General features: G+C 41.1%; 2 protein-coding genes across 5 annotated transcripts; one reads left to right on the top strand and one right to left on the bottom strand.

Annotated features, from left to right (window-relative positions):
* Nucleotides 1–632: 632 nt before the first annotated feature.
* Nucleotides 633–4,818, bottom strand: apex2 (APEX nuclease (apurinic/apyrimidinic endonuclease) 2). Its single transcript, XM_061771226.1, has 6 exons — nucleotides 4,455–4,818; nucleotides 4,278–4,361; nucleotides 3,926–4,106; nucleotides 3,679–3,822; nucleotides 3,523–3,592; nucleotides 633–2,124 (listed from the first exon to the last, which is right to left on the bottom strand). Exons 1-6 carry the CDS (start codon nucleotides 4,567–4,569, stop codon nucleotides 1,132–1,134), a joined length of 1,587 nt encoding a protein of 528 aa, XP_061627210.1. The 5' UTR covers nucleotides 4,570–4,818; the 3' UTR covers nucleotides 633–1,131.
* Nucleotides 4,819–5,309: 491 nt separating this feature from the next.
* zgc:162200 (uncharacterized protein LOC558638 homolog) lies at nucleotides 5,310–25,696 on the top strand. 4 transcript variants are annotated; one of them, XM_061771191.1, is made up of 10 exons: nucleotides 5,317–5,529; nucleotides 7,389–7,715; nucleotides 9,314–9,526; nucleotides 9,609–9,761; nucleotides 12,660–13,157; nucleotides 15,406–16,275; nucleotides 16,931–17,110; nucleotides 18,414–18,565; nucleotides 20,087–20,447; nucleotides 22,516–25,696. In XM_061771191.1, the coding sequence occupies exons 2-10, from the start codon at nucleotides 7,464–7,466 to the stop codon at nucleotides 22,519–22,521; spliced, it is 2,685 nt and encodes an 894-aa protein (XP_061627175.1). In that variant the 5' UTR covers nucleotides 5,317–5,529; nucleotides 7,389–7,463; the 3' UTR covers nucleotides 22,522–25,696. The 4 variants fall into 4 exon arrangements, with proteins under 4 accessions (XP_061627201.1, XP_061627175.1, XP_061627192.1 ...); XM_061771208.1 differs by lacking the exon at nucleotides 5,317–5,529 and adding an exon at nucleotides 5,530–5,659; XM_061771200.1 differs by lacking the exon at nucleotides 5,317–5,529 and adding an exon at nucleotides 5,798–6,139.
* Nucleotides 25,697–26,411: the final 715 nt, after the last annotated feature.

Below are 26,411 nucleotides of genomic sequence, written 5' to 3'. Positions count from 1 at the left end.
TTGTGGATTATTTGTAGTCATTTTATCATTCAAGGTGGCAGTTGTCATTACTAAACTTGAACCAAACGTACTGTGCTTTAAGTGTGAAGTGTCACAGCATGCATTAGCACCCAAAGACAAGCAACATAATCACCACGATTTCTGATGAACAGTAGTAGGATGTAACTAAGTACAAATAATTGTTACTGCTCTTGATTAGTTGTTTTTTTTTTAAATTTGTACGTATGTTTTTTATTACTTTTGACTCTTACTCCCTAAGTTTGTAACTATGAGCACACAACCGCTGTATTCAATAAATTAAGACTTAACATTTTCTCAAACTGAAAACATATCTTTCAATGCATAATATTTTTAATAGTGTATTACCACAGAACATTTAACACTTTTAAATAAAATAAATTGCAATTATTTTATGAAAGCATGTCAGAAATACTAAACTCGCACAGCATTTCAATAAAAGCAATTAAATTGCGGGATGAATTAACATCACAACTTAATCACGCCCACTTTTCAAATCACAAATTGAGAAAATCTTTACTGAAACAGTATCGACACTACTGTCAGAGAAGTTTCTTCAAAACAACTGAGACAAGCCTGAGGACTGTATCGAAATGAAATCACACCAACCAAGATTGTCTTTTCTGCTCGCGAGGGACAGCAGAGCAACTCACTGGCTGAGTGTGCTCACCAAGACTGACAACGAACTGCTGCCCTCGTCCTCTATTTATTTCAAGCAAAGCAGCATGCAACACAGTGGAACTTTACCGAGATGTGCAGGTGCACCGGAAAACAGTTTTTTAATAGTCAACATAGCTTGAGGAAGTGTGAACCAGACGGGTTGAGGAAGTGTGAACCAGACAGCATCTTTGTCTCATCCACAAATCTGCGTGGGCGAATTTCTACATGTGAATATGCTTTAAACATGATAAATTCTTTCACAACTACACTTTTTTATTTATTTACACAAGACTACTTGTACTCAAGTACAGAGCGTGAGTACTTTTTTCCACCTCTGCTGATGAACAATGAAACCTAACTTGTTATAAAACACAATTTTATTCAACCAAATAAAAACAATTTCACAGTAGAGCAGCAGTGAAACATTTGGAGAGTGTTGTCTTTTTTGGGGGGTCACTTGCCTCTGTCAACCCATGCAAAGAAGTTACACCGAGCCTCTGGGTTGGCAGCATGCCCTTGAGGGCGGGCGCACACAAAGAACTGCCGGCCCACGTTTGGTCCCTCCTTCTTGACAGTACGCAGCACACAAGGCTCTCCGTGGAGCTTGCAGGTGGGCGGCGGGGGCGGCCCGTGAAGGACTGACTTCCAAAAGTGTAAAGATGCTCCTTTGTCCCCACGTGGGTTGGATGGGTGGGTACTCAAATGTTCAGCCGGTGCCTCCCACTGTCGTTCTTGCGTTGTGCTGCAAAGCTGTGATGCAACAGCCGGTGTAAGCTCAATAGGCTCACCCTTTACCGGGGACCCTTTGAGGGAATTCGGTGAGAAGCCAAGTGATTTTTCATTTTTAGGTTTAAAAAAGGCAAGAAGGTTCCCCTGTGGCTTTGAAGAAGTCTTAATTGTCTTGGCCTTTTTGCCTGTCTGGTGAACAGACTCTGTACTCATGGTTCGCTTTGTACCTGATACATTTATATTCTCTCTCCTTTCTCCTTCTTCTTGAGATCCAGGTAGTGCCTCCTCAGTCCGACATGACTTTTGGTCCACCTTAACCAGAAAGCGTGAGAGTTTCTGCTGCTTGCCAGCAAACTCTGGCAGGTAGCACGTAGCGAGAGGGGGGGGCTTGGAACTGGGCAGCAGAGAGCACCGGAGCACCCCCCACACGGGACAGTGATCCGACCCCTCCACTTCTGGCATGATGTCGGCCGCCACAAACTGCTCCTCCGCTAGTTGATTGTCAGCGAAGATGTAGTCGATGCGTGTGCCGTAGTTGGTACGGCGAGCCCCCGTGAGAGTGGACCAACATGTGAAGGCGCAGGCGCGAGTCGGGTGGAAATAGCGAAATGTGTCAACAAACTTTCCACTGTGGCTGAAATCTGCTGACGCCGACGCTTTTTCGTCCCTTAAAAAGCCGTTCAGCCATTTTCTACCAGGGTTGTCCTCAAAGTCATCCTGTGGAATGAGAGGAATACAATATAAATTTGAGATACAAGCACTGTATGGTGGCGGTGAACTCAACTCACTTCACAACAAGGAGCAGTTTGGCAAATAGTCTTCAAAAAAGACACCAAGCTATTTAATGTTGTTGTAAAGTTTTCAATTACGTTGTGAAAATAACATAGCTTTGTCTTAGCAAAGTCTACTTAGCTTAAAGGTCCCACATTTTGGCTATTTAGATCTCCATAGAGTGACTCTCTAACATCGACTTAGTATAAGTGCCAATTTCATTTAAAAAAAAAGATTTAAATAACTAAATTAATGAAAAAAACGCCTTGGTTTTGTCATACGTGTCCAGAAAAGACCCCTCTGACAGCTACTTCTGTTTGACCCAATTTTTTATCCACTTTATTTATATTTGGCTAAGACCGCCCCCTTTCCTCTAATTGGTTTCCTCCGTGTAGAACACCCACTTTTGAAAGCACACGTGTTTGTTATGTGGACGGCGCTGGCTCAGGAGCGGAAAGGGAAGGTGATCTTCGCTAGTGACGTAGCTAAGCTCAAGAACTTCAAATGACCTGATTTCAGGCCTCTCGGCAGCTAAACGTCTGGAACTCAGGAATGCGTGGACAATTTTAATTCATATATTACGTTTACAGAGGCACCCTTGAGCCAGTATTACTTCACAAATACTAGAAAAATTTGGTTTGGTAAAATATGGCACCTTTAATGCTAACGAACAATGAAAAACGCCATAAACGGGCTAAAGAAAAAACACTTGGGTTTGAAAATGCCACAAGATGGCGGACACGGACTACTATAAGGCAGGGCAAATAACAAATGATTTTTTTCAGCAAATAACAAAGGATGGGGAACACTGTATTTATAATTACTATTGAAAAAATAAAATCTGTAAATGTCTGAAATGAAAATCTTGTATTTTTGGAAATATTATGCTCAAGTTTTCCAGATAAACAACATATGGTGAAACTAAGGTCAATATCTAAACCAATAATTCCCAAACCATTTGCCCATCAATGTGCTGTGAGAAATCATCAGGTGTACTGCGGGAATTTAGCTAATCCCCAAAAATATTTATGTCGTAGAAATAATGTATATTTGATCCTTAATCAATGCCAGCTAATTATAGTAACAGGCAGAGGAATTAAATGTGCTTCAGATACAGCAGAAGGTACAAGTGAACTCTGAATTCAATGGTTGCCCTTCATAGAACAGAATAATAGCTTTGTGCGCAGTAAAACGGGCCCAGATTTCACAATACGTAAATCTGTGAGTAAATTGAGATGAGATCATCTATACATTTTTGTTTAGTGATGAGCGTGACATTTTTCTAATGAAAAATGTGTGCCCTGGCTCAATAAAGGCTCAGTTTCATTTAAACCACGTACTTACAATTTCATTTGGGTCACAGTGGTCGATTGGTCGATGAGAGGTATTGACATCCCCTAAAACAATTACAGAGCTGGAAAAGAAAGGACTGGAAATGAGAAATGTGAAAATGTGGAGTTGGTGCCAGTTTAATCCGATGGATGTAAGATGCCCTCTCACCTCCCCTTCTTCAGCATAGCCTCAGCTCGACCTTGAAGCAGCTTGTAAAACTGCAGTTTGAACTGTTTGCGCTCTGGCTTTTCCGGGTCAGCTCGTGGACAGTAAACATTCATGACATTAACAGTTTGTACTTTGTCCGAACACCTATAAGGACAAAAAAATAAAAATAAATAACGACGACAGTAAATAGAAACATACATACATACATATAAATTCCCAGTTTGTGCAATCGAGGAGCTTTTCTTACTGGACTCTGTGTTGCGTGATGACGGCTCGCCCCTCGTTATCCAAAAGCTGCAGCTCCTCATCGGTAAACGCGGACTGGTTACCATAGCAACCAATGGCTCCCTCACGATTGGTCAACAGACCAGTGAGACCCTCCTCAGCAGCAAACGGTGTGGCACTGTCCTTACAATAAGTGGCCACACCTATACATACATAGCAATTACAAGGTGGGGTTGACCACCTAATAAGTCAAGTTCAGGGGTCTTATTTTGTTTATTTTGCATACAAAAATTGCTGACCGAGAACTCAATACAAGACGGTGACAAAGTGAGGATTTAAATAAATAAATAAATAAATAAATAAATAAATAAAACCTGAGTAGCCGCTGCGTCCTCGACTGAAACTGAAATAGGAGTTGTAGCCGTCAACGATGGCAGTCATCTCATCGAGCAGGTCTCCTATGGGCGATTCGAGTTAGAGTTGAAATAAAAACAAAGTGAGATGACCTATTTTAACAAGCCCGCGTGTTCTGCATTCATTAAACCACTTACTTGTCACTTTGGTCTCCTGCACACATATAATATCCGCGTCCAGTGAATCGAGTGTCTTTTTTATTCCACATCTGAAAGTCCGTATACCATTTATATTCCAGGTGACTATCCTCATTGTGTAAATATAAAAAAATATGCACCGCACTCGGAACTTGTGAAAGTAGCAGCGAAACGAGTGGAAACATTTCGCGCACACCCGGATGTATAGAGGAAGTCGAGAGGCCCGCAATCGGAAGTGTATTTCTTGTCGGTATTTAGAACCAATAATTACATATTGTTAAAGAAATAAGTTCAATACATTAATAGTTTTAAGTTTTACCATATTTAACATTCTCACCATAGCGATAAAAAATATCTAGACTCCGCCTCGGGCAGAATCCTACGTAAAATATCGCCGCCATATTAGATGTGGCAAAGCGACGTCATTTCTTTCTGTTTGGAGACAGTGGCGGTCCTAACTTGAATGGTGAACCTGCAGTCAGGACCCAATTGAAATCTGAAAATCCTGAAGCCCACAAAAACCTCAACATGTAAGACTAGTATTCTATAAATAATTCCGAAATATATACATCTCACAACCAAAATGAGTGCAAAACATGGGGATATAAAAATGCAAATAAATAACCAGTTCACTTCACTCATTCTGAACTTCAAGAAAACACGTGTTTTCAATCCAGCAAGATAAATAATAACTAACATATTGAAATCGAGTATACACAAGAAAATTTTAGCATTAAATCAGACCTTTTACTGAATACACATATTTCAAAACATGGATGCTATATATTGCCATCAATCAGTTTTAAGATTCTTAGATAGGAAATAATACGGACTCCGTAGAAATAAATCCAATACACATGCTTTTTTTTTTTTTGCCTATCACTAGGAAGGTGCATTTCCCCGATGGAACGATAGAGGGCACAGTTGCGCTTTGACGTTTCGGCGCGCATTTGACACAACAGGAGGACAGCGAGTGCACAGCACATTGAGCACAGCGAGCACAACAGTACTCGGCTGTCTGCTCGACCTCGCGGGGCGATTCCACCACAACCCGGCGAAAAAAAGACTGCGGGAGGTAAGCGGACCCACAGTAGCTCCGGGCCTCCGAGTAGACTACGCTCCCGTTGACAGCTCTCCGAGAGCGAGCGCTCAGTCACGGCTTCGACCGGCTCACATCTTTTGATTAAAAAAAAAACCCCGAGAAGGTTTGTAACATCCCGTTTGGCTGATGTTGTCTGCTTAACTAATTAGCTTGTCGTAGGGGGATGAGAGTGACGTAGGGGCGCCCCCCCCCACCAGAGTCGTTATTATTATTATTTGTTTTTTTCTACATTTAGAAATGGATGTCACCAGCGTATTTTGGAAGAATGCGTGAATTCATTTTGTCGCGTAATGGCTAAAGCTAACTTCCACTTGCTAGCTGTCCGACCCGCGTGCGTTCAGTGTCGGTCTTTTCACCTTCTATTCCCGTCCGAAGACATTCGGACCGTCAGCGGGGCTTAGTGTGTCTAAAAAAGGTCCACTGCTCTAAGTAGTCTGGTCCGCTGCGTACTGTACTCACGGTAGCAGCCATTTGATAAGCTGAGTAGTGGCCGAGGGGGGAAACAGATGCTACCGGATACACGAGACGGTATCGAGCACCGGACAACCGGCAGCTGGCCTTTCCATGTTCGGTGAAACAGGATGTGAGTAAATGCTGACCGTCTGCCCCACCCTAGCAGCACACAAACGTTCGTGTACGTCTTATTATTTTGTGATGGCCTGAAAACCGCTTATTACTGTGCTACAAACTATGGCGGTCAACCTCTTGCTGGAGTTACTACTGGCTGTGTTAAAGTCCTAGTCCTATAGCGAACAAGCCACTGTAACAAAATAAACATTTAGGACATAAACACAATCTAAGGTAGTAGTGTGGTAATAGCTACTGATAGCACAGCCACGGTGCAAATGATGCGGTATCGTCAAGTCATTAAAGTGACCACGAAATGACTTTTTACTTGTGATTTTATACATTTGAAAACAGATATCTGTACTTCTATCCCTTACTTAGGCAAAATAGGCAAAATTGACTTTTCTGATCCTCCTCAGATGACAACACATTGTAAAAAAAAGAAGACGACGTAAATAAAGGTAAACTGTAATCGGGGCTCTTATAATAACAATGTGACAAGATTTCCCAATAATGACAGTCTGTCAAAATGCTAAGTCTGGTTGGGATGGCCACTTCAACCTGAGTACAACACACCAAGAATTTGGATAATAAGATGATTGGTTCCGTTTTGGAGGAATTAATTTTTTTGTCTGAGGGTGAAAATTTTTTTTTGCCTTTTTGGGGAAGGTTTTTGTGTGATATTCCCTACAGAACATTTGGTCAAAAAACACCTTCATATTAGAGTAAAACTGTATAACTTCATTATTTCTCACCATACAGTATATTTTTTTGCATTTCATCTGCTGTGCCCATCACTGATTGGCTGACAAGTTTCAGTAAAAATATCCACCAATAAGCACGAACGAGCTGAAATTCCAAGGGAATCTCCAAGTCGATGTGTCAAAATTATCGTGACGTTCCAAACGAAGTCACTTGCCCTAAACATTTGACTTAAACAGTGCAAATGGAACACCAGAGGCGTTTTTAGTGCTCATTCCATGTTGTTGTTTTTGTAGAAAACTTTAGAAAGATGGGTGCCACTTGCCACGTTGGTAATGAAAGCAGGGGCGTTGGCAGAAAATTTTTAATTAGGTCTGCTGAAATCAGTCCTCGACGTGACATTTACATATTTGATATGCGGTGGTAAGAAAATATAGTTAATATTTTCTTTGTGTCCAGACTTTGGGGACACCCAGTTTTCTTTTGTGTTCATTGGCTCTAAGTTGTTTACTCAGACATTTGTCTTCTGATTTTTATTTATTTATTTATTTATTTATTATTAGGGTGGAGTAATGAGACCGAGACTCTAAAGGAGGGCAGAGGAGCACACTGGAAGACAAGTCGGAAGCGAGGCAAGCATGCTTGAGTCAAATACGGACACGGGAGGTGCAGCGCTGGCACCTGACGGGGATGCCGGGATGGAGGGCGGAGACCTGAGAGCAGAGGTGGTCCGTCTGACTCTGGAGCTCCAGGAGGCCACAGAGGAGAAGCTGCAGGCCGCCCGCTACGGCCTAGTAGTGCTAGAGGAGAGTTCGGCTCTCAAGGTCAAAAATCAGCAGTTAGAAGAGGAGCATGAAGCCCTCAAAGCGGAGTTGCAGCACCTCAAAGAGGTAGGAGCGCCTGAGGCCTCTTGTTATATTTCCACTACAAAGAGAATTGATTTGTTTTTAGACACCATTATTTGTTATACCCGCGACCCTAGTGAGGAGAAGCGGCTCAGAAAATGGATGGATGGATATTTGATATACTGCTGTTCTACCCTGGGAAAAGCAAACAAAAAGCACTGTAGAAAAAAAATATATATTATAAGCCTTATCCTGAGCAACATGCAGGTGGTCTTTAACTCATATTTTGCCAGCCGTGGGATATCTTCTTTCAAATTAAAAACAAAAATTAAGACAATTGAGACAGTTTAGTTGTGGTCTTTTTGCTGAGGTATCGTGACTCGGTTTCGGCAGGTACTGAAAATCAATTGACTCGGACTTGGATGCCCTAAAAAGAATGTGATCGGGACATCCCTAGCAGCCACAGTTATTATCAATTTACATGTCACAATGTATGTTATGGTCCAAAATGTACATTTTGTGATGACAGAAATTTGCTGTTGCTCAATTGGCCGAGGACCTGCCTCATGATTTGCTAGGTTTTTAAATATAGCCAGCACAATCACGTGTTGAATTCTCCATTGCTAAGAGGCGCTGTTACAGATGCATATCGACTTAGCAACATTAATTTTCGCTCTTCAAATATAACCCCAATTCCAATGAAGTTGGAACGTTGTGTTAAACATAAATAAAAACAGAATACAATGATTTGCAAATCATGTTCAACCTATATTTAATTGAATACACAAGAAAGATATTTAATGTTCAAACTGATACTTTTTTAGAAAATAATCATTAACTTAAAATTTTATGCCTGTAACACATTCCAAAAGAGGCAGCCATGGCCCAATGGTTAAGATCATTGCCTCCCACCGTGGGGGACCTTTGGTTCATGACCCCGACTGGACCATCCGCCACCTGTCCCAGCTTTTTTGGGACATGTTGCAGCCATAAAATTCTAAGTTAATGATTATTTGCGAAAAACAATAAGGTTTATCAGTTTGAACATTAAATATCTTGTCTTTGTAGTGTAGTCAATCAAATTTAGGTTGTACATGATTTGCAAATCATTGTATTCTGTTTTTATTTATGTTTAACACAACGTCCCAACTTCATTGGAACTGGGGTTATATGATGCTGAGAACATTAATAAGAGAGGCCTGCTGGTGCTGATGATTGGCCGCCACAGGATCCAGCATCCAGTTTGTGAGCGAAATGTTTACCAAAATTTGATGTTTTACCACTTTCTTTGTTTTTAGTGGGAATTTTTTATTTCTTAGTTTTTTGTGCTCTGTGTTTGAATTATAAATATATCGATATGTCTCACACACACACACACACACACACACACTGTATGTATATGCACATTGTATGTGTGTGTATGTAAAAGACAAAGCAATTGTGATATAATATTGAGCCCGTATGTCCCACTTTGGACTGTCATATATAGTGAATGAGAGGTCTTAGATTGTATAGATTTTGTTTTAAATTTGGCTTCCTTAAATTCTTCCATCAACTTCAGCCTGATGAAGCATGTTTGACTTGCCTTGTTGAATGTTAGCTTTGCAATATCCCTTAAACATAGCATTATTGTTTATTCAAAGGCGTTTGCAGATTCTGTGAGTAGCCAGAAGCGTGCAGTCGCTGATGGAGAATGCCGAGAGGAATGTCTGCTACAGGAGACGGCATCTAAGGAGGCTGCCATGGCAACCCGCTTGGAAGAAGTCCAGGGAGAACTAAAGCAAGCACGACTTGCTCTGGGCAATTCTAACGCAGAGATTGACAGACTTGGGGTTGTCTCAACTCAGCTAAAGAAGGTACTGTTTACAAATAAGAATAATACTCTTGTATTACTTAGTCCTACTTGGAACTGATTTGAGTATGGCCTGTGTTACACAGGACTGTGAGTGTCTGGAGGCAGAGAAAGGGCACTTGAGAGATGAAATGAAGGAATTTAAAGTGCGTGAGCTGCGCCAGTTGCAGGACAATGGTGAGCTGGAAGAAGAGAACATATCTCTTCAAAAACAAGTGTCTGGGCTCAAGGAAAACCAGGTCAGTTATCACCTACAGTAAATATACCATTTACACCATGCAGTGTACTGTATAAATACAGTACATATAACTTTGTTGTCTTAGTGTAAATCTTTTCCCTCACGCAATTATTAATGTATTGTACAGTCCGGTGGTGCCTTGAGATACAAGTGACCCAACTTACAACTTTTTTGAGATATGAGCTGTCGTTCAGACAATTTTCTTGCAAGCGCAAAATTGAGATGAGAGCGCTGTATGGTGGCAGATAACTCATCTCACTTTACAATAAGTAGCGCATTGGCAAATATTGAACAATATTTCAAAAAAGAGGCTTCAAAATGTTTGATGACACAATTGAAGTTTACTGTCACTCTAAACATAAAAAAGATACATGTTTTACAGATTGTGTATTTAAAACAACTAAACAACTTTGCCTTAGGAATGCCCCCGCTAGCTTAATGCTTACACACAATCCGAAACACTGTAGGACTATAACACGTCAGTGTTGCAGTTTTACAACCCTTTAAGCAACGCATATTTGAATACAAATGGTGGAGCAACACATCTTAACATAAAATATCACAATACTCGAAGACATATATTCTTGATCCTCTGCGAAAAAGACTAATGTTAATGTAGCTTCCTGAAGCACTGAGAGAAGTAGTGACTGTTCGGTAATGTCACAGTTGTTCGACAAAACAGAAATGGCACAAAACAGCAACGGTGGACAAAGCAGCAGAAAACAAACCATGGTGAAATAAAGATGCTTTAGAACTGATAAATTTAAGAAAAGGTTGGCTTCGGTTGCACGAAATCCTTGAAATCACCACAAATGCGTGATGATGAGACCTCTGCCAAGGGGCCAAATTTACATCCTTAAACACGCCGCCTCGCAGTTGTGTGCATGCGTAATGTGACGTTCAGTTTTGTACGCATGCTTGTAACGTCACTGACGTGTTCCGTCCACAGTAGAAGCCGCTTTTGTTTTTGTAATGTGAACGACTACATAAAAAGATCGTATTTGACAAAAAAAATTGGGCATCATGCCCTGCAGTGTGAAAGTAGCCTCTGTGAAATCTGGGCTTGTTTAGTTGAACACAAAGCTGATATATTTGCAGGAAGCCAACTTATTCTGTTGTAAGACTAGCAACGGGTGGATACATAGCTTCATTTTACCGTTTGCCATCCAATGGAAGAGCATTTAATTGTTCTGCCTGCACTACATGCTGCGGTCATAGTTAGACGAACAAAGATATATTTCTGATTAATAAAAAGAAAATCCATCCATCCCATCCATTTTCTGAGCCGCTTCTCCTCACTTGGGTCGCAGGCATGCTGGAGCCTATCCCAGCTAACATCGGGCAGGAGGCGGGGTACATCCTGAACTGGTTGCCAGCCAATCGCAGAGCACATATGAACAAACAACCTTTCGCACTCACATCCACACCTATGGGCAATTTTGAGTTGTCAATTAACCTACCACGCGTGTTTTTGGGATGTGGGAGGAAACCGGAGTGCCCGGAGAAAACCCACGCAGGGACGGGGAGAACATGTAAACTCCACACAGGCGGGGCCGGGGATTGTACCCCGGTCCTCAGAACTGTGAGGCAGATGCACTAACCAGTCGTCCACCATGCAGCCATAAAAACAAAATAATAATACAAAATATATAAGACAATTAATTTTCTTAAGAGTCAACGTACTGACCTGAACTGAAAACCCTCATCACAAAACCGAGATACGAACCAAACCATGCATTTTGTGAACTGTTCCACCCCTAATACACATGTAGATATATCAATTTAAATGTACACCATTATACTGTGTATTGGTTGCTTTCATACTGTGATGTTGTGCTGCCCCACATAATTGTAAAGCAAAAATATTTTGCTCATATCATGTTTCTCTATCTGTACAGCACATGGTTTGTTGACAAAACGACACAACCAGCTAAAGGCTCATTGTGTGTTAGGGACACCGGCCGGACCAGTTATTCGCTGCAAGTTACTTCCAGGTTAGAACAAAAGGGGTAAATAATTAGCTTCAGTATTAGCACTATTGAGCACTATGACAACCACAATACTATCATTATGTCCAGCATGACGCAAGAAGAAAACCTACCTGAACTGGTAAGGGTGTAAAACTATGTCAGAAACCAAAGTTTGGTACATACCTTAGTTTAAATGTCACAGTTCAGTTTATTTTCAGTGGAGCAAAGTAACAAAATGCAAAAACATTAAACTGCTTATCCATCCATCCATCCATCCATTTTCTTTACCGCTTATCCTCACTAGGGTCGCGGGCTGCTGGAGCCTATCCCTATCTTCGGGCGGGAGGCGGGATACACCCTGAACCGGTCGCCAGCCAATCGCAGCGCACATTGAAACAAACAACCATTCTCACCCACATTCACACCTACGGGCAATTTAGAGTCTTCAATTACCCTACCATGCATGTTTTTGGGATATGGGAGGAAACCGGAGTGCTCGGAGAAAACCCACCCAGGCACGGGGAGAACATGCAAACTCCACACAGGCGGGGCCGGGATTTGAACCCCACTCCCCAGAACTGTGAGGCAGATGTGCTAACCAGTCGTTCACCGTGCCGGCTAAACTGCTTATCTTTAGTGTAAAAAGTCACAACTTAAATAAGATTTAAAATGAGACCTAAAAACACTGTAAATCCTCCAATAAAGATTCTCAAAAATCCATTCATGCATTTTCTTCATCTTTTTAGGAAAGCACAACATCAATACTGTGTCTGTCCTCTTTTAAGGTAACGAACAGTTTGAACAGAAAAGACATGAAAGTCCCTTATTGCCCAGAGTGCAGCATTAACAGTTCCAGAATCCCATATGGTGTTCTTCATGTTGGGACCTTAATACTCTTGTAACATGTTAAAACACTATTTTGGTTTCAGGTGGAGTTTGAATCATTAAAGCTTGAGCTGAACCAAAAGAACGAGGAGCAGGAGGAGCTGAGGGCTCAGATGGAGGAGGCCGCCAGGCTGCGTGAGATTGCAGAGCGACAGTTGGATGAGGTCTTGGAGTCCTTGAAAGAGGAGAGGGAGCAAAAAAACTGTCTTCGTCGGGAACTTTCTGCATTGACCCTGAACCCCTTTGACTCTGTGGGCAACCTGGAGCTCCACTTGGACCAGCTCGATGACAGCCAGGAGGAGGGCCGGACCGGAGAGGGTGACGTTCAGGGAAATAACCAGGACAGTGGTGTTAGCAACGCCTCTGATTCGGCTCACCCTGCTCACATGGGAGGCTCCAAGAGTAATGGTGTCATGCAACGTTACTCCACTCCACGGAACAGTGACATATTCCTGCGTGCTCCAGCCTCTGGGCTTGTGTCGGACCTCTTGAGTGAGCTCCACTTTTCAGACAGCCAGAAACTTAAGCAGCAACTCCTACAGGTAAGGAAACAGACATGGCCAAACCATATTATTATGACCTTGAGATGCATTTCATGCTCAGGATGCCGATTTGCTTAATGCTGTGGTTGTACAGTGCGGTAATTAATTAAATGTCCATATATTATTTATATTCCCCACTTCTCAATGTTCACATCAACAATGTAACCCATGCTATCGGTAACTCTCTTGCCCATTTGCATGCCGACGAGTCGACACAATTACTTATACTTCAACCTCCTCCCTCCACACTGCCTTGTCTACGCTTCAGAGTTTTACTGACATTCAAAAGGCTATTTTCTGACTACAGTTATCACTGAACGAGCAAAACTAAATGAAGGATCTTCAACATAAACCTTCCATAAATCGAGCACTCCAGCAATATTCTGCCACTTCTGCTGTTCAATTTGTCACTTGCTACAAATAGGAATCTGGTTATTTACATTTGAAACACACATCAACTGTCTCGAAAGTTAAAAGCAGCGTAGGCTCTCTACCGAAACAAATCTTCACTAACATGTTCTGCTAAATTGCTGTCTTCCCAATCCTAGATTATTGAGATGTACCATACAGATCAGCTTCAACAACTCTCAAGCTAGACACCATATACCACTGTGAACTGTACTCCCTGGTTAACTGGCCCACTCACACAGACAAATTCTCTGGTCCATGTTTATGTATAAAATGTTCATTGACAAGACCCCACCCCAGCTTCGTTTACTGCTCACCATGGATACCACCACCTGCACGCTCCGTTCCGGCAGTTTTATTAACCTTTTCGTTGCCTAAGTCCACACTACTTTTGGTTGGCCTTTTCAATTTTATGCTTCTAATGACTGGAACACTGCAACAAATAATAAAACTCACATTATTCATCCCAATAAAATCATTTAAAAAGTTAATGACAGCTACTATATGTAATCACTGCACCGATTTTCATCCTGTTATGAACCCTTTATTCAATATACTATGGTGTATTGAAATGTATTAAGTAAATACTTAACTATATCACATTTTACACTTGGTTCTTGTGAGGATAAAATGGTACAGAAAATGGATGGATGGATGTATTTGTGTTTGCTTTTATTCTGCTTTATTTAGCTATATTTTACTCTATTATTTTACTCTCCTGTGTACTGCTAGGTCAGCATTGCAAATGAGAATTTGTTCTCATTTGCTTTACCTGGATAAATAAAGGTCAAATGATTAAATACTAATTGGAATAATAATAGTAATACACATTGATCAAAGTATAATGATGTCCACTAAAAGAGATGTATCAAATATTCTACCTTTAAAAGATAATGTTTACTTGATTGACACTCTTTTACTGGCTAGCATTATATTGTGCATATAATCATAATATTGTGGCTGCTCAGTGCTTAGTGTAATCTTTTACCCACATGTACTGTAAATGCTATCAGGACAGCGTGTTTCCTCCAACACGAAATGCCTAGGTAAGCAGAATATGAACTGAAAGTGCAGTTTATTTTTAGTTATTTAATAGGCATCTCTTGTCTTGCTAAATGTTGCCTTTAAAGTGGCAACAATATTGTACTTCCTGATTTCGACCACATCCGCTGTGCGTTAGTGAAAAAGGGTGAGCGAGTGAGACGCTATTTGGAAATGGCATTTGGCACCACATGCAGTAATTCCTATGGTGGCCAGAAATAATATAATACACCACCTAATTCCATTGTACTGAGTAAATATCAGATGCTCAAGAATATTTTGAATGTCCGGAGTTACCATCCCTCTCAGCTTGAAGGAAATCTATCATTAATGAAGCACTTCAATTGGGGGTTGGGTGAACAAGCGGCAAACTAGCAGATGTTTAGAGTGCGGAGCTGAATGGGGTCAGCCACTGTTTCACATTAAAAATGCATGCAAGTGTAAAAGGTGGTTGAGGTTAATTTGTGTGACACAGAAGCCTCGTCTTTTGTCCTGTTGAAAATGACTAACGGCCAGTAGTGGTTTCTGCTTAGAACTGATGCTTTGAATGAATTGCTGGAGTGCAAGTTCAGTGCATTTGTCATCAAAACACATATACGTACTGTTTATATAATTAGTCATTTTCTATACTTCCACTATATCATTTTATATGACAAATTTGGACATCTTTAGTCTCATTCCGGCATAAATTTCAGTTTGAATTACAGGAATTAGTACACCAGTAAATAATGAGTCCTGAACTGGTCATACAGCAAATTGTTGATATTTATGCTTACCCTTTTTTGTTTGCTGTACACAGGCAGAAAGAGAAAAGTCGAGTCTCATCAGCAAGGTGGAGGAATTGCAGATGCAGCTGGTGATGTCCAAGCAAGCACTGAGTCAGCACGAGGACAAAGTTGGATCTCTCACCCAACAGCTAGAGGCTGTGCAGAGCACCCAACAGCACAACCATGAGGCAGACAAGGAGGGGGCCAAAAATGTGGACGCTACTGACGTTGCCTTCGACTACGAGGTGGACATAAAGAGCAAAGAAGTGCTGGAGGCACGTATGCGCTCAGCCAATGAAGAGCTTCTGAAGCTACGGGATGAACTGTCTCAGGCGGGCACTCGCTACAACAGCCTGGAGCAACGATACAAGCATGAGAAGGACCGTTGGCGATCGGAGGCCCAGGAACTGGCTGACAAGATTCGCCAATGCATCAAGTCCAGCAGGCAGGACCAGGAGCGGATCAGTGAACTGGAGGTTGAGATCGGAGCCACACGCAAAGTGGCCAGCGATTCCGAAGGCCATCTGAGTGTGGCTCAGGAAGAGCTGGTGGCCTTTTCTGAGGAGCTGTCCAACCTCTATCACCACATCTGTGTGTGCAACAACTTGACACCTAAACGTGTCACCCTGGACTATTACCGTGAAAGCGCCAGGGCACACGGTGGAACTGGTGCGAGAAGGCCGCTTCATATCTCCACCCCGCCGAACTCTCAGAAGAAGCCACGAGCCAATGACACGTTCATTTCCAAAGCTGCGGCTTTACAGTTTATGGGGGAGGTGGACAGTTCAGGAGCCTCTGTAGACTCTCCGAGTTGCCCCGGATCTTCTAACCTAGATTTCAGGGACCCCTCCAATGTCCGCAACTTGGTAGCAGTCATCAGATGCCAGATCAAACACCTCAGGGTAAGATGGCCCATAAGACACAGTATTTCAAATAGTCCTTCTGTTGCTTTGCTGATACTTAAAGGGGTGTTTGCAATTTTTCATCAGCCTTCTCTGCCCCCAGCTTGTGCCTCTAATTTGATATACAAGTAACTGCCACGCTCGAGGAAAATCAACCAATCAGAGCCAGAAGGTGTGACTTACGAGCAATCTTTTGTCACACACCTGGGCACACTCATTGCCGGTACACCGCCATGATTTATTTATTTATTTTTTTAAGATAAAACTCTCCTTTAAAACTCCCCTCTGCGTTGACATGCATTCTCAATGAAAGGAGGGCTTTTGTTCTGAGTGAAAGTGGTTACGCCTTCACAAGTGCCCTACTGCTAATGCTCAGCTCAGACTGTTAAATGGAGCTGAATAGCTCATGTCTGCACAAATCCAATTCCTTGTTGACACGTGGCTCTGCGTGAGTTTGAATGGAAGGGATTTACCTGGTTTAATCGTTGATGCGGCTTCAACTGGCTATTGAACATTACCGCAAAACAATGTTTGAAATACAAGTAACCTGTTGTTTTTCACAGTTAAACCATACAGCACTTGTTTTGTTTGGGATTTGTTCGTTGTCTGAGATTCATTTTAATGCTCTCGGAACACTCTGCACTTATTACCTCAGGTGGCAGTGGATCTCTGTCGTCAGCGCGGTGCTATGCCTTACTCGGGGCTAAGTAGCAGTGTGGAGATGGAGAGGGATGCTGAAAGCCTGCTGGAGGAAGTACTAAAACTTAAGTCCCTTCTTAGCACCAAGAGCGAACAGATTGCTACTCTCAGAACTGTTCTTAAGGCCAACAAACAGGTAAATCACAGCAAACAAAGCCAGAGTCAATATTACTTTAAAGTGACTTTGAGACTTTGCCATTTCACCCCCCAAAATCAGATTTTTTTTTTTCCATTGAATGTCATATATATGGTATTAAGTAGAATTTATAAATGCATATTAGTCAAGCTCTCGTGCTTTATTTGTTTATTTACTTATTTATTTAGAAAATAACTGCAAGCAGATAATGTACATGCAAACATTAAAATGTGTGAGGTTGGTGACAGGGTGGACAATTTTGGCTAATGTTTATGTGCACATGGTGGAGTTTCACACCACGATTCAGTTAGCGAGCTGTGTTAATATGCTGAATTTCTGAAGAGTTTTTCCATCAGTTGATATTTCACTATGATGGAGTGGACATGTTAAGCTTGAAAACTTCGACTACATACATAGTATGATGAAAATGATGAAACAGAAGTAAAACTATTTACTTTGCAACTAGCCGTTGTTTCAGCCTTCATTGAAGAAAGGTAAAATGCCGGTCTTAATGCCACTGAAAATGTCAGAGAGTATCTTGAAGGGGCAGTTAGCCTAAAGCAAAGCAAAGCAAATTTATTTGTATAGCACATTTCATACACAAGGTAACTCAATGCGCTTTACAAGATTAAAAGCATTTAAAAACAAAGGGGAAAAAACAGCTTATAAACATTTAAAACAAAGACAAAAATAAATAAATAAATACAATTAAAATAGCGTACAGTGCAAGAAATATCATTTAAAAGTGGAAATGCTCTAAAAAGCAAGGGAAAAAAGTTTTTAACCTAGACCTAAAAACATACACACTTGGGGCTGACGTCACTTCTGTTGGCAACTTATTCCATTTGTTCCAACCTGTCCTACCGTTGCACAGTATAACCAAACAAACAATTAATATATCCATCCATCCATTTTCTTTACCGCTTCTCCTCACTAGGGTCGCCGGCTGCTTGAGCCTATCCCAGCCAATCGCAGGGCACATAGAAACAAACAACCATTCGCACTCACATTCACACCAATGGGCAATTTAGAGTCTTCTATCAACCTACCACGCATGTTTTTGGGATGTGGGAGGAAACCAGAGTGCCCGGAAAAAAACACACCCAGGCACGGGGAGAACATGCAAACTCCACACAGGTGGGGCCGGGATTTGAACCCCAGTCCCCAGAACCGTGAGGCAGATGTGCTAACCAGTCTCCCAGCGTGCCGACAATTAATATATGTGCCACTTTTTATTTTCTGTTCTATGTTCTTTGGAATTACAATGGTAACATATGATTGTGCATTTTTTCCCCCCTAATAGACTGCTGAGTTGGCTTTGTCCAATTTAAAAACCAAGTATGAGACAGAGAAGAGCATGGTGTCAGAAACCATGATGAAACTACGCAATGAACTAAAAGCATTGAAAGAAGATGCTGCCACCTTCTCTTCACTCCGGGTCATGTTTGCTAGTCGGTAAGAATCTCTTATTGAATTAAGGCTTTAATAACAATATTACATCTGCCGTTACTGCCTCGCTAGTGTTTTTCTTGCTTAGTTACGGTCCTGTGGTTGTGTTACAGCGTTTTGCACCACTTGTGTAATAAGCTTACAATGCTTGTTATGCCTGTGTGTGGACAATCCACTGGTTCATGTGAAGATTACAAACCACATGCTCTGCCGTGTGCAGAGTTGTCCCTCCGAGCCAGGCCACTTTTGCGGGGCAGAGACCTCCTATGAGAGAGGAACTGTGTTAGAATGTTACCACAATAAAAGCAGAATACTTCAAAATATGATCACTAATCTCTTCTGGCAATCCAATGGCATGTTGTTGTCATAAATTGGTGGAGATGGGAAGTGTAAATCTCCTCAATCATTCTTGGACCCAATTTACATGAGTCTATGTCAATGTCTATTTGATTATACCTAAGAGGGAGTGGAGCACAAACGGTGGTCAAGGTCTCTGGAAACAGATGGAGTACAACATTTTAGCACGAGCCTTATGCTTGCTAAAAAGATTTGTGGCGCCCTCTTGTGAATGGGTAGCGTTATTGCTATTTTACCATTTAACTGAGACCACAGTACAGTGGACCCCCGCTTTTTGCGGGCAAACCGTCAATAAGTATTTTTGGGGTTGGTTCACCCTAAAAAACAAAACAAACAAAAAAAGGTAATGTAGTGGGTTACATTTTTTTAAATAAAATACAGGTTCACAGAAAAGGTTTCCTTAAAAATATATACTTGAAAAATACTGCTGATCATGTTTTGTTCCTTTAACCCAGGGGTCACCAACATGGTGCCACGGCCACATAAGTAGTAGCCTGTTCTAATAATAGCTCGCCAGTGATTGGATATTCTGATTTCTTAGAAATGCGGTAAAGTGATTCATTTAAAAATGTAACCACTTGCAGAGATTTATAGAAATGTGTTGCATATTGATAGTTATCAGTTTCCTACTTTGTTAAATCATTGTTGAGCAGATTTGTTATTTTAGAAGGGCGTTTCAAATTGGTAGCCCTTCACGTCAATCAGTAGCAAAGAAGTAGCTCTCAGTTGAAAAAAAGACAACTCATAATTGTCCATGACTGTGGCAGCTAACATATCTCCAGTAATTCTTGTTACCAAACTTCTGGATCACGTAAATCTGACCAATTAAATATTAAAATTGAATTCATTCCAGTGGCCTAATTTTCCATTTTGCATTTGTGATCTGAGCCAAAAAGGGAAATGTGAAAAATCTAACTTTTTTCTTTGTTGTGTTAGATTAAAAAAACAGATGAGAAAATAGTCAGTCACTTTAATGTTATGATTTTTGAATGAATGATACACGGCTTGATGACAATCACTTACTGTAGGTTCTACTGTGTTAACCTTTTAACATTCAACCAGTTTTTTAAATTAATGACTGAATAATAACTGCTAGATAAATGGCTAATCTAAAAAGGCTTTGTGCTGCTTGTGCATGTTGCATCTTTTCATCGTGTGTGCGTCTCTCAGGTGCGACCAGTACGTCACCCAGCTGGATGAAATGCAGAGGCAGCTGGCAGCTGCCGAGGATGAGAAGAAGACACTCAATTCCTTGCTGCGCATGGCCATCCAGCAGAAACTGGCTCTCACTCAGCACTTGGAGGATCTGGAGGCCCCGCTGTCTCCTCACAGCTTGAACAGCAGCCCTCGCCGTTCCAGAGCCAAGGAGCTGGCCACCAAGTCAGGACGAGCAACACGGAGTCCCAGAGACAGTCCGGCGCGTCTGCCCGTGAGGAGCAGCCCGCGCGCTAGTCCCGTTCTCAGGAGGAGCGTTCCTGCCATGGCCACGCACCACTTGCAAGCTCTCACACGAAGCCTCCACACAAGCCCCGTAAGAACCCTGCTCACTCCTTGCATCCAGACAAGCAAGGGTCTCCTCCCTCGCGACGCCACATTCGTTCGAAGTCAGAGTGTCAGTGATGTTTCTCATTCGGAGCTAAGTGCCGGTTACTCTCGCAGGCGTAAGAGCTCCGTCAGCTCTATGAGCAGTGAATCGCTGGTTCAAACAAACACAAGAAAGGCCGCATCAGGCCGGAGAGCTTCTGTCCCCGCGCGCCAGGACACATTCATCACAACTCGTGTCGTACCCGCATCCTCTTCCAGGCCAAAGTCATCATTGTTTGCTGTGGAGAATCTAACCCCACCTAAAGCTTTGCATGTTTATCCTAACACGCTCGAAGCATTGCCTAAAGAAAAGCCCAACCTAGATAATTCTGTGCGAAAAAAGCAACCGTTGCCTCAAAGGTCTAAATCTGCACATCCATCAGCTGCTTCTCAGTCAGACGTGCTTTTGGCTCATTTGAATGCCAAATATCCGGAGACCCGGACAGCCACATCTCTCCATGCTGGCGATCCAGCAGGCAGAAGCAAGATTTCTGGCATCTGTAGAGATTCCAGGCGTTCGTCAGAGTTGCATGTGAATGCCAGTAAGCGCTCTGGTAGCAAAGCAGAGGCGGCGCCCCCCTCCGGCAGGGCACGCAGCTCGCAGTCGAGATCAGCTCGCAGGCGATGACGTAAAGTAGCCAGCAAGTAAAATTGTACTAGAGCAGTTATCTGAATTAGAAATTAAAATAATCAAATGATCTCTCTGTACTTACTGAAAAGCACACTGCGTTCCAAATGGTTGCGTAAATTATGTTTTTCTCTGATTTTACTAAATAGTCGATGTGTATGACAGCATAATTTAAAAAGTCACTGTATACTGTTAGTATAGTATGTCAGTCTGTTAGTATAAGTTATATAATAGATAGGTATGGTTAGTATAATTCAAATGTTTTTAATAAAATCTCCCAATGATAACAGTATTTTTTAACAATAAAAAACTTAAAATGCACTATTCTAAATTATTTCACTCAATGCAGTTTTAAGACATTTTATAGGTTGTAAAGAGCTGAAAATGGTGATTTATGTAATTCACAACATTAGGAGGTCATATTTACTTATGTATTTATTTGCACAAATACAAAAAAAAAAAAAAATCTATTCACGGGTTGCTGTTTGGATGTGAACTGCCCCCACCATCATGACCATTTTCAGCTCTCAGCAATCAAAGAAAATATAATTTCCATGATAATTTGGATTGCAGTGTATTCTTCTTCATTAGTAGGGCTCTACTAATGTAGTATTGAATTTGTGCTACCAAATGTAATATGATCAATATTATTCTTATTTTAAAGGTGCCATATTTTTGCCAAACCAACTTTTTTTTAGTATTTTGGATGTAATATTATCTCTTTGGTGCCTCAGTAAACGTGAAATATGGATTAAAATTGTCCATGCATTCCTGATTTCCAAACAGTTTTCTGCCGAGTGGCCTGAAATCAGGTCATTCAAATTTTTCAAGCTTATCTACGTCACTAGCGAAGATCTCCGCCTTCCCTTTCCCTCCCGAGCCAGCGCTGTCAACATAACAAACACGTGTGCTCTCACAAGTGGGTCTTCTACAAGGAGGCAACCAATCAGAAGAAAGGCCAAATATGGACATAGTGGATACAAAACTGGGTCAAACAGAAGTCGTTGTGAGAGGGGCCTTTTGTGGACACTCGTATGACAAAACCAAGGTGTTTTTTAAAAATGAAATTGACACATTTATACTAAGTCCACGTTAGAGACTCTCTATGGAGGTCTAAATTGCAAAAATATGGGACCTTTAAGTTAATTAAAAAAAAGAAAGCCTTTCTTAAGTAAGCCTCCTCCGAACTGCGTATCGAACCGTGGGTCAGAATTCGAGATACGAATTGTACCTTATCTTTGGTTAACTAGCAACTATGGTTACAGGTCTACTCATTAGATTACTATATGTGAGTTAATCAAATGAGTATTTTATGACAAAGGGCTAATTGCTAACCATGTTTTTATTTATTTATTTTTTTTATGTGTGTTTCATCCTGTCTCTATAGCGCTGAAACACTCCATTACTCCAAACCCTCTCTTCTCCACAAGGACCCGTCTTCATGTTGACTCCCTGGTTCCCTCATCCCCACCTGACTCGAGACATCCTGTTCATCCCAGATGTGCTACTGCATTCCCCACTCTTCCACCGTCTACCCGAAAAGATGGATTTTTAAAAAGTAAAATACAGCTCTCATCCGACTCGCTTGCATGCAGCCTGGAGAAGGATGAAGAGAAACATGTGCTGCTTATTGTTATTATTATGTGAAGTCATTGACTGTGTCTTGTCCTACGTGGTTCCAACTTCCATCTGGTCTTGTTTATTAAGGCTGTGTGTTGTGAGTTACCATTGGCAGTATTTATTCCATTAATCTACTGTGTTTACTGTCCTTCCATGCAAGACAAAATCTCTTGATGAGACTTGTGTCTCTGCAATCTTGCCTTTAGCTCATCCTTGTGACCCCCCCCCTGCCCACAGTTAATGTGTTTTACAGAGCAATGCAGCCTTACTGACACTATTGTTTTCCTACAAGTTGCTAGCTTGTTATTTGTCTTGGGGCTCCTTCACTGTACAAGCGTTACAGTCACATTTTAAAAATGTGCTTGGTCACGCAGCTGTGGCCTGACCTACACATCTTTTAACTAGTTGTCAGCAAACACTCATTCTTGAATATAGAGAGCCATAAGTTAGCCACCTCAGGTAAAAACAACAACAACAGTATTTGTTATACATGATAAGGAAAATGTTAGATGTGCATCTTACACAGACAGTCTGCTTTTCAGGAGGAATCTAAAATGCACTGTTTCTGGTAAAAGCTTGTTTCTCGCAGTCATGAAGTATCTCCTCTCTTGTCTCAAGTGCAAGCTTCCTCTTTCTTGACTGTCTTCGTACAGCTCATTGGAGCAAATGTGCTCTTTTCTCTACTCCTAATTTGACTGTATAGTCTCACATCTGCCTTTTCTCCCGCCTCTGAGCAGCCAAGATGTCTTTTGTGTGCATTCAAAGTAGATGTGATGTCACAATCTTGGATTAGCACCTTCGTTTCCATCCGCTATGACTATGCCAAGCCCTCTTGACATTTAACAGCTCGACAGGATATGTGTTGCAGATATCAGATACTGTATCTGTAATTCATTTTTGCCTAGTCAAAAGGAAGTTTTTTGATATGAAAATAACATATACCTGCAACAGAATTGTAGGTTTCTGTAACTCCAGTTTCAGATATTTACAATTTGATTCTGACTAGTCATGATTCTAGTTGAAGAAATATTGAATTCATGTCAATTCAACATATTTACATGTCCCTTTTCAGACATCTCCAATCAACTTTTAAATAGTCGATATTCAGTTGCAGATCTCTGTATGTCGCTAGCAGATCTCTGCAACTGAATTGTAGATCTCTGGAATGACAAATCCCAAACACATGAATGTCAAATGTGACATAATTTGTCAATATTATGTCGCAGATGTCTGTATTTCAGTTTTGACTAGGCAAAACTGAACTACAGATACTGTATCTTTCTATCTGTCATTTCGACCACGCAATTACTTTATGAAAATCTTGAATCAAAATTCTAGGTATTCAGTTTGTCGTTACAACTAGTCAGAAAGACATTGTTGATTCCTGATAGTCGAACTTAGCTTTTAATTATAGAATCCACTTGCCATATTACGACATCCGTTATTTTCTCATCATTATGCTGAACAAGCTGCTGACAGTTCTCAAGCTGGCAAGTTTTGTCCAAAGTTTAGTGCAGCGCAGTAGTACAGCTTGTATTACTTTTAAAATGGTAAATACATGGAAGAAAACAAAAACATAAATGTTACTTTATTGGCTCAAGCTCAAAGAGCACAAGCCTTGTACCGCATAGAAAGGATGATATAATGCAGTAAAACTCAATAGGTAGGCATACATTAAATGATGATGAGACATCACATTTATTCACATGGGAAGGTTTTTTTAAATGGCTTTTAGAACTAAAATTGAGTGCAAGGACTTAAATGTAAGGCCTGGCAATGGTCAGAGAGGCCACCTCCTTTTGATTTGTTTGAAAACGTGTTTCTGTGCCTTTTGTTTTGATCTTGTCTGCTGTTTTAGACTACTGTTTGTTCCTTTGTTTTCTTTCAGCGTGTCACTGGAGTTTATTAATCTTTTGTGTCCTTTCTTCCTTTTAAACCCAGTGTGAAATTAATACCACATGCTCCACAAGAACATACAACAACTGCTATGTGAATGGCAAGATTGGTACATATCAAAACTTTCACCAGTGGGATTTTTTGTTTTTGTTAAACTACTGCACCGCTGCCATCATTGCACTAGGGCTGAATAACTTGGGAAAATAATCAAATTAAGATTCTGGAAGCTTTTAGGCTGATATGATTGTCCATATAGTGGCAAAACAGCAAGCAAGTTCAAGTTCGCCACATTTGTTGTCACATCAGCACTCATCTACGCAGGTGGTAAATGACCTTGCCTGACATAAGCACATGAACCCAACAGTCTTTGTTATTGTTGCACTTGCAGATTTAGACTAGCGTCCTTCAATGTAATTATTCAACACCTCTTGTCATCACCCCAATCCCCATGATGTTGGAAACAGTGAGCGTTGTCACTGAATATAGTGGGATTGAATATTTTCACTTTTCACCACTTAGCTTTGGGCGCATTGTTGCTGTCAAGGCAATGAGTGATTAAATTAATTATCTCTATTTATATATTTTTAATCTGTTATGATCGTGGTTGATTGCACAAAATTAAGAACAAAGACATTGGAAGCATTTTAGGTCCAATGTAAAGATATTTGCTTCAAGGAGGGACTCAATTGTATCAAACTGTGCTGTCCGTCGTTAAAAGGTGAAAATATTTGATGAGAATGTTCATACTTTAGAAGGTTAGAAATGAATTACTTCATCTATTTCATTCAAATGGTGAAATTTAATTTCGTTTGTGTACATATTTTAAAACTGTATTTATGTGGTCTGCTTTCTGTATAAATTGCTCAAGTACATGTCATGCACACACTCCCGCATACGATTTATAGGTATGCCAGTTCCTTTCATTCTGCAAACCAGAATAAACGAAACCAACACTGTAGAAAAAGTGGATTATTTGTATAAATGTGGCATAAAATAACATTCTGTAGTCATTGAGAAGAAAGTCTTCTTCATACATAAACATATATCATTTGCTTGTTTCTCCTCATCTTTCCTTTTGAAATTGTGCACCTGGTGATTTTGACCTTTTCCTCTCGTTGAGGATAAATAACAAACTTTCCCGTCATTCCCCAAAAATTACCGACCACCACACCCTCCATCTCCTCTTGCATCTCCACGAGGGAGCACAAATTCTCCATACAATCGCCAATGATATACAAGTCATGATTCCAATAGAAAACCATTTCATATAATACAAATGCAGCCCTGTGTCGCTGTAAATGTTGCACATACCAGAAACTGCCACTGCTGTAAGAAAACTGTAGGATTGACCCCAGAAGCGAAGGTCAAGAATTGTTCGCTAGCGTCACAAACTGTTGCCAAGTAGCACAAGAGTACAACTAACAAACACATCTACAACCGAAATTGTGTCTGTATCCTCCTTGGAATTCATGTTTACTATCCATTTGTCACGCTCAGGGATAGGCAACTGGTGCCCAGCGGGCCATATGCGGCCCTCACCCACACTCCTACTGGCCCCTGAATTACATTTTGAACATTGTAAAAATGCTTCTGCTAAATGGCCGACAGCGTTTCGTAGCGCTTCCACAGGTTCTCCATGAGCGAAGATTTTAGAGACGCTGTCAGCCATGGTTGATTTTGTGGCAATAGTGAGTCGCTCAAGGGAGCGGAAACTCCTTCAACACGGAGAAGAAGAATTACATACATATAGGTTAAATCTGTTATTTT

The sequence above is a fragment of the Phyllopteryx taeniolatus genome, chromosome 1 (genome assembly GCF_024500385.1).
Source record: "Phyllopteryx taeniolatus isolate TA_2022b chromosome 1, UOR_Ptae_1.2, whole genome shotgun sequence".
In the NCBI taxonomy this organism is placed as follows: Eukaryota; Metazoa; Chordata; class Actinopteri; order Syngnathiformes; family Syngnathidae; genus Phyllopteryx; species Phyllopteryx taeniolatus.
This window is presented reverse-complemented; position numbering and strand designations above follow the sequence as displayed.